The sequence below is a fragment of the Salvelinus alpinus genome, chromosome 9 (genome assembly GCF_045679555.1).
Source record: "Salvelinus alpinus chromosome 9, SLU_Salpinus.1, whole genome shotgun sequence".
Classification (NCBI taxonomy): domain Eukaryota; kingdom Metazoa; phylum Chordata; class Actinopteri; order Salmoniformes; family Salmonidae; genus Salvelinus; species Salvelinus alpinus.
The window spans coordinates 70978424-70995009 of NC_092094.1; the positions used below are offsets into that span (position 1 = coordinate 70978424).

A 16586-nucleotide genomic window follows, 5' to 3' on the forward strand; every position below is an offset into this window, starting at 1 on the left:
GAGTAATTTCATATAAGCACATTGTCGTTCACGTTCCCTCGCCGCCCCTTCTCGATTACCTTTGACCTCTTTCAAAAGGATGCCAGAGAGGACGGAGGACGCAGGAGTTGAGTAAATCCAATTGAGAAAAGGCCTGTCTCCACTCGGGGGTGGAATGATGTGACACAGTGTTAATTGTGGAGAAGCGGATTAGCACCGCACTGCCCTTTTCGCCATCGCACCCCACCTTATCTTAGCCAAGCCAAAATTCCCCCTGGATATGTCACTGGAGCCTCAGATGTCATGGAAGATGTACTATAACCATCTCATGATTCACCTGAATGTGGGATGCTAAATCTTATTAGAAAGAAATATTGGAGTAAATATTACTTTAGTGAAATTGGTAACACAACAAATGCGTAGGTGTGATTTTTTATCTACAGTGGGGAGAACAAGTATTTGATACACTGCCGATTTTGCAGGTTTTCCTACTTACAAAGCATGTACAGGTCTGTAATTTTTATCATAGGTACACTTCAACTGTGAGAGACGGAATCTAAAACAAAAATCCAGAAAATCACAGTGTATGATTTTTAAGTAATTAATTTGCATTTTATTGCATGACATAAGTATTTGATCACCTACCAACCAGTAAGAATTCCAGCTCTCACAGACCTGTTAGTTTTTCTTTAAGAAGTCCTCCTGTTCTCCACTCATTACCTGTATTAACTGCACCTGTTTGAACTCGTTACCTGTATAAAAGACACCTGTCCACACACTCAATCAAACAGACTCCAACCTCTCCACAATGGCCAAGACCAGAGAGCTGTGTAAGGACATCAGGGATAAAATTGTAGACCTGCACAAGGCTGGGATGGGCTACAGGACAATAGGCAAGCAGCTTGGTGAGAAGGCAACAACTGTTGGCGCAGATATTAGAAAATGGAAGAAGTTCAAGATGACGGTCAATCACCCTTGGTCTGGGGCTCCATGCAAGATCTCACCTCGTGGGGCATCAATGATCATGAGGAAGGTGAGGGATCAGCCCAGAACTACACGGCAGGACCTGGTCAATGACCTGAAGAGAGCTGGGACCACAGTCTCAAAGAAAACCATTAGTAACACACTACGCCGTCATGGATTAAAATCCTGCAGAGCACGCAAGGTCCCCCTGCTCAAGCCAGCGCATGTCCAGGCCCGTCTGAAGTTTGTCAATGACCATCTGGATGATCCAGAGGAGGAATGGAAGAAGGTAATGTGGTCTGATGAGACAAAAATAGAGCTTTTTGGTCTAAACTCCACTCGCCGTGTTTGGAGGAAGAAGAAGGATGAGTACAACCCCAAGAACACCATCCCAACCGTGAAGCATGGAGGTGGAAACATCATTCTTTGGGGATGCTTTTCTGCAACGGGGACAGGACTACTGCACCGTATTGAGGGGAGGATGGATGGGGCCATGTATCGCGAGATCTTGGCCAACAACCTCTTTCCCTCAGTAAGAGCATTGAAGATGGGTCGTGGCTGGGTCTTCCAGCATGTCAACGACCTGAAACACACAGCCAGAGCAACTAAGGAGTGGCTTCGTAAGAAGCATCTCAAGGTCCTGGAGTGGCCTAGCCAGTCTCCAGACCTGAACCCAATAGAACATTTTTGGAGGGAGCTGAAAGTCCGTATTGCCCAGCGACAGCCCCGAAACCTGAAGGATCTGGAGAAGGTCTGTATGGAGGAGTGGGCCAAAATCAATGCTGCAGTGTGTGCAAACCTGGTCAAGAACTACAGGAAACGTATGATCTCTGTAATTGCAAACAAAGGTTTCTGTACCAAATATTAAGTTCTGCTTTTCTGATGTATCAAATACTTATGTCATGCAATAAAATGCAAATTAATTACTTAAAAATCATACAATGTGATTTTCTGGATTTTTGTTTTAGATTCCGTCTCACAGTTGAAGTGTACCTATGATAAAAATTACAGACCTCTACATGCTTTGTAAGTAGGAAAACCTGCAAAATCAGCAGTGTATCAAATACTTGTTCTCCCCACTGTATTTGACAAAGAACATTCATGGTGATCTTCATATTCCATGTGGAATCTACTTTTGGACTGCTGTGGAGGGCTGTTCTCAAATATACTGTAGATGGTGTGAAATGTGTGTGAATGAGAGGGGTAGAGAGCATGGAGACAGGTGTATTAAATTGGATCAGCTCTCTCGCTCAGCCATTCAGCTACTGTGTAGACAAGCAGTATAAAGGTCACTCGGCTGGCATCTAGACAAGGTTGAAATGAGCAGAGCAGCAAAGAAATGTCGGAGGGGGTGAGGTGATTGCGGGGTTGCGTTGGGCTGCTCTCATCTGAAGTAACTGAGCTTGATTAAAGTGTCGCTACTGTGAGGGACAAAGCCCTCCACCCACCTGTTCGGGTTAACTATCGCTCACTAGTTAGCATTAGTACTCAGTCGGCCTATCCTTTCTACAGCTACCCCAATCAGTCAACCCCTGGAACATTAAGCATTTGTGAGCAGGCCCAACCCACGATGACATTGAATCGTCATGGAAAACTGATCAACACAATGGCATTTCGTTTTTTTCCCACCCAACTTTTAACCTAATCCAACGATATGGTGACATTTTCAGATTAGTTGACAACTCAACCAAATGTTAAGTCTGTGTTAGCTGTTTGTCTTTGTAAATCGCTGCTGTTTATCAACTGCTAACAGTAAAATGTGATTGTTTGATAGGTTAGCATTACCATCACATATAGGTGTCATTCAGAAGTGATGCATAAATACATTGATCTTATCTGAAATTATAAATTGTATTTTATTTACTCTAACCATCACAAAGCAGTGGTACTTTTTTGGTTGGACAAATCAAAGCATGGTATTAATAAAGGAAGTAGGCTACATTTAAATTATACTTTTGGTCATGTAGTGTATGTGGACACCTGCTCGAACATCTCATTCCAAAATCATGGGCTTTTTCAACTCTTCTGGGATGGCTTTCCACTAGATGTTGGAACATTGCTGCGGGGACTTGCTTGCTTCCATTCAGCCACAAGAGCATTAGTGAGGTCGGCACTGACGTTGGACGATTAGGCCTGGCTTGCAGTCGGCGTTCCAATTAATCACAAAGGTGTTCGATGGGGTTGAGGTCAGGGCTCTGTGCAGACCAGTTCTTCCACACCGATCTCATCAAACCATGCTGAAACAGGAAAGGGCCTTCTCCAAACTGTTGCCACAAAGTTGGAAGAATGTCATTGTATGCTGTAGCATTAAGATTACCCTTCACTGGAACTAAGAAGCCTAGCCTGAACCATGAAAAACAGCCCCAGGCCATTATTCCTCCTACATCAAACTTTACAGTTGGCACTATGCATTGGGGCAGGTAGTGTTCTCCTGGCATCTGCCAAACACAGATTAGACCGTCGGACTGCCAGATGGTGAAGCGTGATTCATCACTCCAGAGAACGCATTTCTACTGCTCCAGAGTCTTAAGATCTTAAGCTTAAGATCACCATGCACAATGTTGGCTGGAGTGGTGTAAAGCTAGCCGCCATTGTGCACGGTGATCTTAAGCTTGTGTGCGGCTGCTCGGCCATAGAAACCCATTTCATGAAGTTCCCGACAAACAGTTCTTGTTCAACCGATGACAGATGATTTTAACGCGCTACGCACTTCAGTACTCAGCAGTCCCGTTTTGTGAGCTTGTGTGGCCTTCCACTTTGCGGCTGAGCCATTGTTGCTTCTAGATGTTTCCACTTCACAATAACAGCACTTACAGTTGACCGGGGCAGCTCCAGCTGGGCAGAAATTTTACATACTGACTTGTTGGAAAGGTGGCATCCTATGACGGCGCCACGTTGAAAGTCACTGAGCTCTTCAGTAAGGCCATTCTACATCTATGGAGATTGCATGGCTGTGTGCTCGATTTTATATACCTGTCAGCAACGGGTGTGGCTGAAATAGACAAATCCACTAATTTGAAGGGGTGGCCACATACATGATACAAAAGTTACGTTAGAGGCCGACATGATTCTGCGTGAATGAAACTCATAGCTTTGACTGTTTTCTCAGTAACAATTGAAACACAGACCTACATACACACTCACTCCAGCTGCTAGATTGTGTCACAAGGCCCACGTTCCCAGAGAACTAGAGGGCTTCATTCATCAAACTGGACTTGAAACCCACAGCAACAGTGTACTCAACAACTGTGAAACAACTCTCTCTCACAGCTAAAAAAAAACAGCTGCACTGTTGATGAATGCCCCACATTCATTCCACAGAAACCGGGATCATCTGTCACTCCTGACGCAACCCTTCCCCTCTACCCCCTTCCCTCTCTGATTGTACTCCCAGCTGGTCCCGACAACTGCTTCTTTGATGCATCTTACCAGCAACCAACCCGCACCCCCCTTTCTGCAAGACACATAAGTCACTTCAACAAGCCCTCCACGAGACAACTCCCCACTGCCCTATTAAAGAGCTCCATCTCCATCCTTTTCTACAGAGATTGCTTCTAGCGCTAATCCTTTAAAATTTGGCCTGTATACATACTTACTTCCCATTGTCTATTTGTCCAAATGAGTCTAATTGAGTGGCCTTTAAAAAAAATGTTTAGTCTAATGAAGGTTAAAAGGAACACTGCACTCTTTTAATTGACTTTACAATACTACAAGGCTGCTGCCAGCATGATAAGCAATGGGCCCTGATAACCTGCTAGCACATAGTAATGACTAATCAAAAGCCTCATGGGGACATACACCAACTCTAAGATGTCAATGGGCTGTACTTGCGATGTTTAATCAAGAGGCGCTCAACACAATATGTTAATTACCCCGACAGGTAGAAATAGCATCATGAACTTCAAAGGCTTACGGCACATTTAGTCTAAATGCCCCTCTCAATCAGTAGCAAGTGGGTTGCTATGCTTTTAGTCCGTGGTCAGGGTGGGATCACTGATTTCTGTACTGATTAATTCATGGCATAGAAAATACAACTCAGTAAAATATGTATGATTGGAATTGCCGTTGTGTTGGACTTGATAACTATTGAAAGTCGGAAGGAATTAGGGTTAAGAGATGAGTATACATTTTTCGATGTTATATTCTGTCATGAAACACAAATCAGAAGAAAAGCCATTAAACCGAGTCGCACCATACAGTAGAGGCAGAAGACCACTAAAATGTAAAAACTACCCTGGTCGGAAAGGATTCTTGATTGATTGATTTGACCTTCAAAATGCCACCTATGGAACTTACTGTAAATTGACCCTTTCCAAATGTCAACGCTTCCATTTCCAGACTTCTTGCTTCGAGAGATTATACTTTTGTATGTCATTTGTGTTCCTGTGTGCTAAACGTACCTTGAAATGCGCGCGCAGAATTCCAGGATGACATCAGCAGAGCAGAAAGGCAGACGGCTAGGTAGAGCAGTCAAAAGGCCATTTGTAAATGTGGTACTTTATTGAACACATGACATCTTCCATTTTTGGTGTGAGCAACATAACTGCCAATACATGTTTTATATCCTACTCAGATTCCCATTATAGTCCTCTAAAGGTAACAAACCAAACTACTTCACAAAATCGTACAACTCCACAAAAAAAATCTCAGATTTAGTGCACCCTTATTTGTCCAAGGAACTTCTATGTTAGATCACTTTGAAAAATGTATTTTAAATTTATTCTTAGTTTTCAATGCACAGCGGTGACAAACATAACATAAAAAAAAAACTCCAGTGGGGCTGTCATTACAATTCTTGGTAGCATTTCCCTTTAATCCCAAATGCTACATCATTGAGACCACATTAATTGGTTGACTTGCCATCGGAATGTAAAAAAAGAAGAGAAAAAGATACTTGACAATACAGGCAAACGGTAGTACTTAGATATCAGGTCTAACACAGGGCATTACAATTCAGACGACATATGACTACTTCCCTTCACAGCTATTATATGAATATTGTAGTCCACTTACATAACAGAGAAAGGGAAGGGTTAGAAAAATGTAGGCCTTGTGTTTACTTTGTACAAACTAATCCAGAGTTGCAGCCATTAAAACAAGATTTATTGGGGGAGAAATATATAAAAAACAAAGTCAAATATTCTAGTTTAACAAACAAAAAAACCAAAACCTAGCAATCTAGTGTGCAGGAATTTCGTTTTTAGTGCTCAACAAAAAGGCATTGGGCTAGAGAGAGATCGTAGTAATTGGCAGTTCAATGACAAAGTAGAAGTGCATACATACATACTTATTTCCAGGTGCAATCTGCCAGGCAGTGTTTGTAATGCATTGTGCACCAGACAAATAACTTGCTACTTGCCAAATTCTTTTCATCAGCTCAACTCCGGAAACAAGCCAATACAAGAGAATAATAAAAGCATCACTTACACTTCCGACAGCATAAAGATACCCATAGCTAAAAGATGGATTCCAGTTATGGCAATTTTTTGTGGCAGAGTAAAGCCAATTTGACAAATAACTGCATAAATATAGAGAAAGGTTCTAAGACCCAACACAACTACTTAAACATTGCTCCTAATAGAAATATGCCACATTTTGTGATTGACAATCTCTTTACTCGCCTGTTTGGCATGCCGAAATCACGGAATTAGGTGGTTAATGCCGAAGTTGTTTGTGCAGAAATACTTTGAAGTCTTGGAGGCAACAAAGTGGGTTAAAGTATAGTCATCAAAAGAGATTAATAAAGTTAATCTTGGCTCGTGTGTCAGTCTGAACACCTACAATTAGTGAAGAGCACAAAAACAAGAGGAAAAGAACTGCGGGAGAACACCCAGACAGAAATGAGACGTTAGTACTGTGCGTAGTCGGATTTCAAAGCGACAAATAAAAGCTAACAGCTATTCCTGAAGAATTCATCAAATTTGATCCCAAAGTGTTTGCATTGTCAACACCTAAGATTACACTTTTGGGAAAAAGCAGAATACTTTGTATCAGCATTACAGGTACTCCCTTCTAGTATTACGTCATGTCTGATCTAGTCTATGAATCTACAATTCACACTGGTAATACCCAACAATGGTCAAAAGGCACAATGACCCTAATAAAGCAAACTAATGAGTTTACCCTATGGAGAATGGCTGGTGCTTAGTGAAACAGCCCTATGCAAGCATTACAATCAATAGAATAATAGTATAGAAACCCTGTTATTTTTATATTAATGCATAGCCTTTTCAAGGATTGTATAGTGACTATACATCAGATGACAGTGCAATTCAACAGTCGCATGCAGGAACATTTCAGTTTGAATGGGTCGTAATAACATGTTTTAAGTTTTATGAATATGTGCATTCGTATCTCCTGCTCTACAGTGTGTGTATATATAAATATATACAGACAGTACCAGTCAAAAGTCTGAACACCCCTTCTCATTCAAAGGTTTCTTTATTTTTACTATTTTCTACATTGTAGAATAGTGAAGAAATCAAAACTATGAAATAACACATTTGGAATCATCTAGTAACCAGAAGTGTTCAATAAAATATATATTTTACATTTGAGATTCTTCAAAGTAGCCACCACTTTCCTTGACAGCTTTGCACTCTTGGCATTCTCTCAACCAGCTTCAACTGGAATGCTTTTCCAACAGTCTTGAAGGAGTTCCCACATACACTAGGCACTTGCTGGCTGCTTTTCCTTCACTCTGTGGTCCAACCATCTCAATTGGGTTGAGGTCAGGTGATTGTGGAGGCCAGATCATCTGATGCAGCACTCCATCAGTCTCCTTCTTGGTCAAATATCCCTTACACAGCCTGGAGGTGTTTTGGGTCATTGTCCTGTTGAAACAAATGACAGTGGGACTAAGTGCAAACCAGATGGGAGGGTTTTTCACTGCAGAATGCCGTGGTAGCCATGCTGGTTAAGTGTGCCTTGAATTCTAAATGTGTCACCAGCAAAGCACCATCACACCTCCTCCATGCTTCACGGTGGGAACCACACATGCAGAGATCATCCGTTCACCTACTCAGCGTCACAAAGACATGGCGTTTGGAACCAAAGATCTCAAATTTGGACTCCTCAGACCACAGGTCAGATTTCCACCGGTCTAATGTCCATTGCTCATGTTTCTTGGGCCTTCTTATTGGTGTCATTTTGTAGTGGTTTCTTTGCAGCAATTCAACTGTGAAGGCCTGATTCACACAGTCTCCTCTGAACAGTTGATGTGGAGATGTGTCTGTTACTTGAACTCTGAAGAATTTATTTGGGCTGCAATTTCTGAGGCTGGTTACTCCTCTGCAGCAGAGGCGACTCGGACTTCCATTTCCTGTGGCGGTCCTCACGAGAGCCAGTTTCATCACAGCGCTTGGTTTTTGCGACTGCACTTGAAGAAACTGTCTTGAAATTTTCCAGATTGACTGACCTTCATGACTGTCGTTTCTCTTGGCTTATTTGAGCTGTTCTTGCCATAATATGGCCCAAATAGGGCTCTCTTCTGTATACCATCCCTACCTTGTCACAACATAACTGATTGGCTCAAACGCATGAAGGGAAAAAAATGCAAATTAACTTAAGGCACACCTGTTAACTTAAACGAATTCCAGGTGACTACCTCATGAAGCTGTCAAGGAAAAGGGTGGCTACTTAGAAGAATAAAATATTGATTTAAGAATTTTGGTTACTACATTATTTCATAGTAGTCTCCACCATTATTCTACAACGTAGAAATTAGTATAAAAACCCTGGCATGAGTAGCTGTGTCCAAACTTGACTGGTGCTGTGTACAAACAGTGTATACGTACGTATATATCTCCATCGCCGATGTAGGGTGATGATTTAGACCACATTGGTAGTGAATCAGATGAGCTACTCCTTGACAAGGTATAGTACTGTATGATGAGCTGCCTATTAGGTTTGAGTTGTACCTTTGTGTTGGACCCTAGTGTTTCAGCTGCAGCCCTACCCTTCCAGTTACACCTACAGAAAGCAGCTCCCTGGTTCTCCAACACTAAGCGAAACCACAACAAGAGTCGCGATAAACAGAAAGGACGCAGCAGTGTTGGAATTGCAGCAGTGTTGGAATTGCAGCAGTGTTGGAATTGCAGCAGTGTTGGAATTGCAGCAGTGTTGGAATTGTGAGCATGAAGAGTATAGCAGGTGCACAGGTTCCAGTTAGACACTGTTTTTGTATGAGTATTCGCCTTGTGTACGTGCGTGCAAATATGAATGCTGCTGTGTATAAATATGCATGTGTGAACGTGTTGTGGCCAGACACCAGTTTTAATAGTGTTAGTCCGTGAACCTGACCAAGGTAGTACATTCATAAAACTGGTTAAAAACACAAGACAAAAAAAATATCAGCAAGTTAGTAAAATTCTTACTAAGAATGTTTTATTAAAATAAATGCCAAGGGGTTAATAAGAAAAATAACAGCATACACCATCAAAACTAAATGCAAGCATGTAAAAATACTTATGACAAGAAAAACGAATAAAGTCGCTAATGAGTTAAACAAGCTAGGATTTGGCAAGAAAACCAAATTTAACTCTAGTAAAGTCAACACTCCCCACTAGAGACAGATTTCAAGATGGGGGGGTTAAAAAAACAAGTTGCAGTGGGCATCAAAAAAAAAAGTCAGAAAAAAGATTGTATAATATACATATAAAATGAGATTAGAAAAATACATTATAAACCTGTAACAATGGCTGTAAATTACATTATCATACATGTAGTAGGCAGGCCAGAGTGAATACGGTACAGTTCACCATACACATGGACTAAACCAACCTTACACGATGACACAGCATAACATTGCAGAGGGAATATGTCTTAATACTGTCAAAATGCTGAATTGTCATCTCTTGCTCCACTTGAATATTGCATTTTTTTAATAGAATTCATAACACTGAAAACAAATGCATTAACATGTTCTGTGTGACAGCATGTATGAGAAAAATAAAGTGTCAAGACTGCCAGGGAAGGTGAAATATTTTATAATCCATAATGTCTCAATTGATTTTATATGTTTATTTGCTTTGTAATTAGATAACCCCTTTTTGTTTCAGTAACTGAAAACTGCTTAGTTGTGAAGTCAAATGTGTTCGCCATAAAGAGGTAAGGCCCCTTTTCTAGTCTGTATACTGCATGTTGATCACTTCCAGAATTGGCACTGACGCACATTGTGGCGGGAACATTTGACTAAGACATCGTATTCAATAAACTTCATCCGGCTCAAGCCCCATCATCAGTGCCTCCCCTTCCAATAGAAAACAGCTCTGGACTACCATCTGGGAAACTCATCTTGGGGCTTGAAGTCATATATGACTTCATTACTGAACTGTAGTGGGAAAGCATTGGCTTTTTAATTTTTTTAAAACAAATTGGTATAAACGCAAATGTCTCTTCTCCCGTTACTCATTTATTTTATATGTCATTCATTTATTCGCATTAATAAGATGTCCTGGCAGACTTCTGCATCGCTATTGGCAGTTTGTTCTTGGTAGAATAATCACAGTAACCAGAAATCAATACAACAATAGCGATAATCTAATTCAAAACAAAGAGAAATAAGAAATACAACTTGTTCGGATGGCAGAGGGTAAAAAAAATAATCGTAAAACAAAAACCCTAACTTATACTTAGGAAGACGAACCATGGCACATATTTTAGCTGGTCATACGACTGCTATTCTTTTTGCATAGAATAACTTCAGTAGCTCAGCAATAATGACAGGAGCCACCCTGCGCAACTCTTAAGAGCTTTTCACAGAAGCCGTTCCTCTCTGCGCATTCCTCGTTGGTGCTGGATATTATCGAACAGAATGTTAACACTCGGAAAAAGAAACGATCGTCGATAAGGCACTTTTTCTATCTTCTCTGAACGTCTCTCCCTCGCTTCGTAACCCTTACATCCTTGCAACGTTTGTAGGTATGACTATTTTGGTCTTTATTTTCCTAGCCAATAATATCCAAAGTAACAGCATCCGCATCACCACCATTTTTCCTCTACACTATTTTTTGTTGCATTTTTTTATATTTTGTAACTGCAAGTGAAGTATAAAAAGCTAAAATCGCCAAAAATATATTTATCTTCTCCAGCACCCTGTAAAAGTATCCAATTGTGTTCTCTATCTTTAATATGCAATGACAGGTATCTACATATATAACAGGTATGTAAATAAAGCAATCTGAACAGGCAGGCATGGCTTTCACATCCTATTTTTTTTTTTCTCTTGAGAAAGAATTAGAGAAACTGGTCATGGGCTAAGGATCTGGACCATACCTTTATGGAGACACATTGTGGATGTGCTAATTGGGGAACTTCAAAAGGGCGAGAGTTACAAATAAATACACCCCCCCCCTCCCCAAATCAAATACTTTCTCTCATGCAAATAAGAATCTATCATGACCCCATTATGACTTGATTGGTATCAAATTTGAAATAGATTAAAGAAAACTACTAAATATTCTAGCAAAGAAAATTGGCCAAATGCTGATACACAATATGAAAATGGATTTTAGGCTGGGGTGTAAATACAACCCAAAATAAAAAAGGCAAAATCAAACAAAGAAAAAATGAAAACAAAATGTATATTTACAAAACTTCACTATAAGGATCCCCCCCACCAGAAGCCCTCTTTAGTGTCAATCGGCTTTGCCTCTTCATGGGAAACTAGAGCTTTGTGTGATAAACAACCTTGATCTTTTTGATTGGCTGTCAACTCGCACTTAAACATGCACGAAATCACATCCTTTCAAGCTCTAAAATTACGGCACGCCCTCTGCAGTTAGATACATATTTATATAGATATAATTCAACTGGAAACCCTTTGGCAAATTACACACACACACTTAATACTTTTTTTTGTCTTTTAGATCACAGCTCCTATAATTGGTTGGGATTCTCCAAATGCATCAGGCACTGTACACTTGGAAGTGTGGAGGAGCATAGTTAAGGTCAGTAGCTAGTTAACTATATATCCATTGCTCCACTGTGCCCTAACCCTCAACACATCCTACTTTCATTATAGTAATAAAAAGACCTCTCGTCATCCCAATTCTTCCCCAGCACCCCTCCTAGCTTCCGCTAACTGCCCGTGACAGGCCTTCCACCGCCAAAGCTGAGTCCTTACAACCTGCTTCGCCTGGCTAGTTCTTTAGAGCTAATAAGTGTATTAACGAGAAAACAAAATCAAGCAAAAACTAAAAGAAACAAAATTATAATAAGCTCAATTTGCAATCAATTTAGCCATGCTTTTAACAGACAGCTGTTCAGGGCACACCCAGAATGTGTCAGCATATCATTAAGTCTCAGAGTTTCAAAATACCGGACTACATTAACAAGTTGGTGTAGCTGCTTTCCTTTCATCGCCAGCAAGTAGGTGTGGAATGGGTGGGTGGGGTTAAGGGAATGAGTGACTTGGCATTGCATGTTGGATGAAGAATGAGGCCATGTTTGGGAGAGACAGTCTGGGTTCAGTTCCCATTTAGCGTTGTTTAGTGAATACTAGTGAGATCACCGAATCAGAGCAGGTATGGGTGGGGTTGTGGACAGGGAGGGTGGGATCTTTATTGCTATATAAATTCAGTGCAGATTCATTAGTAACAATACATACACATCCACCCAGTTTGTGATTGATGAAGAAAAATAAATGGGAATTCAACTCAATGAACAGAAAGAAATAAAAAGCAACTGTTGGGTTTGTATGATAGATATTGTGTTAAAAACCAAATGGTTTTATCAAAAACATGTTAGGGTAACTGTACGGACAGGCGCCCCTCTCACTGCATCCGAGAAGCTAGCAAAAGGCAATTACCAGTTAACTGATCAGCAGGCAGGCTTGGGGCGGCTCGTCATTGGGTGAAGAGTTCAGAGGTCAGAAGGTCATGTGTTAGTTGCCGGTGGCGGCTAGGTGGTTAGAAACAAAAAACAAAAGAAAAAAAAGATAGAAAGGATATTAGTGTCAGCAAGAAGAGACTAATGACATCATTTTAACAATAAAATGAATGCAATCTTTTATTCCCCCTAATTTCCCGCCAAGAAACAAACCAGGCTAATCTTGAAATAATCATGACGTTGTTACATCATGATCGAAACTACTAAGCCCCCAACCTAAATCAAACGCAACATTGCCCCCAGTACCCACAAACAGAAGCAAAGAAAACATACACGTACAAAGTTAACAAATAAAATAAGTGTTTTAGTTTTCGCGATTGGAATGCAAGTTAAAACAGTGTGATTAGTGGTAAGACTTAAACTAGTGTTATGCAAGGAATAACAGTAACTAGTGTTATGTAATGAATCGATGAATCACTGTTTTCCGATTCCTTCTCTTTATTTATATACAGTAGCCATAAACACATTTGTTATAAAAAAAAAAAGAATATAAAATTACAGTACCTCGTGTACAACTGAAATTGTATTTTTTTTTTTAAATTTTATTTCAATACTTAAAATACACCAGAGAAAGACTGTAAACTAGCTTAAGTATGTCAGTTTTACATAAACAAAACAATTCAGGAGAGAGAAAAAAATATGGTGCATGGTAACAACGAGGCTACTGTAGTGTTGTCTACTTTTTCCAGTTAGCGTTTAGTCGCTGTCCACTGTTCCTCACAAGTAGAACATTTATTATGAATGGAACAAGCCTAACCTATTTTAGGATCTATCTCAGAGGATTGTTAAGAAAATGTAGCTTGAACACTGCGTGTACTACCTGTTCTGTCACCAAGGGTCACAGTTCATGTAAACCAAAGCAATCAAGATCGCTTTTGCCTGAGCATTGAAATAGTTATATGGAGTACTGTGAGAACTATGTAAACAATGTGCATACCACAGTCAACCATTTAGGTGGTGTGTGTGTACGTGTGTAGAAAGGAAGGTGGTGAAAAAAAAGTGACTCAAATATAAGGCAATGCAATCAACAGCCAAAGTTAAGTATCTTAGAGACTAAACTAACCTCTGTCTGCGGTCACAATCCTTTGGTAAGGACGGACCCGCGAGTCATGCCGTCTCACTTTAGTAGCCATTGCACCTAGATTGCAACAGGTCCACAAGGTTAGAAACCATTCACTTCAGGAAGGGAAAACAAGTCTTACAGTAATACACATATACATTATATATATATATATAAAATATACAAACATGTATAGAAAATGCATAGAAAAAAAATACACATTTGCTTTAACTTGATATCTATAAAAGTACAACTTAGGTAATAAAATTCCATAGTACACAGTGTTAGAGGATTCTTTGAAACCGGCAGGCAAGGGGACAGGGGACTAAGGCTGTCTAGAAGAAAAACATTTTCCAGGAGGTGGATTGAGAAAAATTGAGTGATTTTGTAGGGTGTGAAAATCCAAAGCGGCTCAGATCCTAACTGGATAGTGCTAGACACTACCTGGCTCTCTCACCTCTCTACATCCCAGTCAATCTGCTCACTGGCAGTCATTCCACGGAATATTTGTCACAAATGAAGACAGACATTTCAATTATCCTAGTGCATGGTTGGTCTGGATATCATACACGGAAACATCGTAAAATACTATGTCTGAGTAAGGTTGTTGTATGGTTGCATAGGAACTGTGACCGTGCATAGAGATCATTTTGTGTGTGAAAGGTAAATCCTTAAGTTGGTCTAAAAGCCTAGCCAGAGCGAGGTGCAGTCAGCAAAACACAATTTCAGGACTCGGGGGTCGTATCTCTTGGGCTTTTATCCGACTGTCAATATTTATGATTTAGTTTGAGCCGGGGAAGGATGGCCTCCCAGATTCCGGGGCGAGAGAGAAACAGCGTGATGCTGGGGTGGCCATATTTCTCTGCTCTTCATTACCCAGAGAGCGTTTAAAGAGATTTGTGACAGAGGACTTCATTGGCTAAATGGTGGCCGTCCCCACAGAATGGGTCACCATGACAACCATCTGGGCATCCAGTCAAATCGCATACTACTAAACGCTCTTAGCTGCAGTCAAGTTAACACTTTAAAGGAGACTTAACTCAGAATGTTATCTCTAGGATCAGACGGCTTGGGGAGGTTTCTATGCTGGAATGGGCCAGTGATGGTTACATCACATTTGAAAACAGCCAAACAACCCTGGCAGGTAGGAAAACTGCAATGATTCACAGGGATGGTTGATGGCTACGCCAGCCCGCCCACATTCCAATCTGTAGCACCAGATGTTCTGAGGTTTCCTAACGCTAAGGCCTGAGCAGCGCTAGTAGAGCCAATTGGTGGTGTTCCAATGGGTCTCCTTTGAAGGCACCGATCAATACGGCAAGTAAATAAAACACACTAAGCTGCTGTGCCCTCCAAGTTAGAGAGAAAAGCCAGTAGGCTCTGTACTACACAACGGCTCCCAGAGACATCCCTCACACACGCACCGACACAGGTCAGCTAACATGGCAGTCTTGTGATGTCAGGATCAACACCTCATTTACCCCCTAGAGTCGAATTTAAGATGTTTTGAAAATCCAACAAATTCAGTCAGTCAGTTGAAGCTAAATATATATTTTTCAGCATCAAATACGTCGCACTTCCGCATCAGCCAGTACCAGTTTATTTTTATTAATGGAAGTATGAAGGTAGTTCATGTAGATTTAGGGCAGACACTTTTTTATACATTTTTGGACTGTCCTTTTTGCCATTTATGAATGTTTTATTCAATGCGTTTCTATGGACTTTAGTAGTAAAGGCCAAAATCAATATTTCATCAAATAATTACATTTTTCGATACCTAAAGGGGGTCCTGAAATCCAAAATCAAATAGCTAAATAATCCATGGTATGACCATCTTAAAATAATTCCATATGTCAGTTTAGCACCTCCTCCGACGTCTTAGATGAATGAATTAAGGCAGCGGCACAAACATGAAAGTCCTCTGTCGAAACTCAATGAGGTATGCTGTGGCACACTCATTGTTTGGTCGAATTAAGAGTGCAACAGCCTCCATAAAATATGACTTCAGGAAACTAGGCGTATGTCGCACGTCACTACTTCACAGGAGAGGCATTTTAACGTCAACTAAAATACATTTTTGGGGCAGAAATGCATTCTGGAGCATGTGAACTTTCATGTGCCTTAATAAAATAACAATTAATTAAAATTGTTAAAATTATGAGCCCAGTTGGTTTAGCCACGGAAAAAGTCAGGAACCTTCCCGCTAGAGATGGGCTGAGATAATGGCTGGGCTGGACATGCCGGGAGATGAGTTTGGATTGGTCTGCCATTTAGCTTGCTTCTGTTTATAACAGCTCAGTATGTGTTGATAGTACTTTCTACCACGCCCTTTTTGAATATAACATTAGCCATCGATAACTACAAAAGTTACTCCTTCTCAACATTGATGCCCTGAATTTAGCAGGCGCTATCGACAGATTAGTTGGAGAAAGTGATTAGCTACTTCCTGCACCCGCCACAGTCAGTGTGAACCGGAGTGACTGACAACGCTGGCCAAACGGTTAGAAACAAAACAGAGTTAAAAGGTTCGTCTGCCGTGAAGTGTTCATCCATGTATACAGGTAAGAGTCTAGCTAGATTTTCTGATAAGTTTCTAATTGTCTGAAAGTCGTTTATTGAAAAATGTACTGTTAGCTAGCTAACGTTACGTGTATGATCTGTGTAGTAATATTATTCTAATCAGAAATCCATGTGC

At 40.6% G+C, this 16586-nt stretch overlaps 1 protein-coding gene across 2 annotated transcripts in view; it reads right to left on the reverse strand.

Annotated features, from left to right (window-relative positions):
* Positions 1-12324: 12324 nt before the first annotated feature.
* The window catches only part of LOC139530558 (protein quaking-A-like), an 83202-nt gene continuing 78940 nt past the window's right edge, over positions 12325-16586 (reverse strand). Inside the window, exons 7-8 of one of the 2 annotated variants that reach the window (XM_071327077.1) lie at positions 13895-13969; positions 12325-12843 (exon numbers count right to left, since the gene is read on the reverse strand). In XM_071327077.1, coding sequence (XP_071183178.1) covers positions 12827-12843; positions 13895-13969 — 92 coding nt within the window. In that variant the 3' untranslated portion in view covers positions 12325-12826. The remainder of the gene's footprint in view (positions 12844-13894; positions 13970-16586) is intronic. The other variant, XM_071327078.1, reaches the window with a different exon arrangement.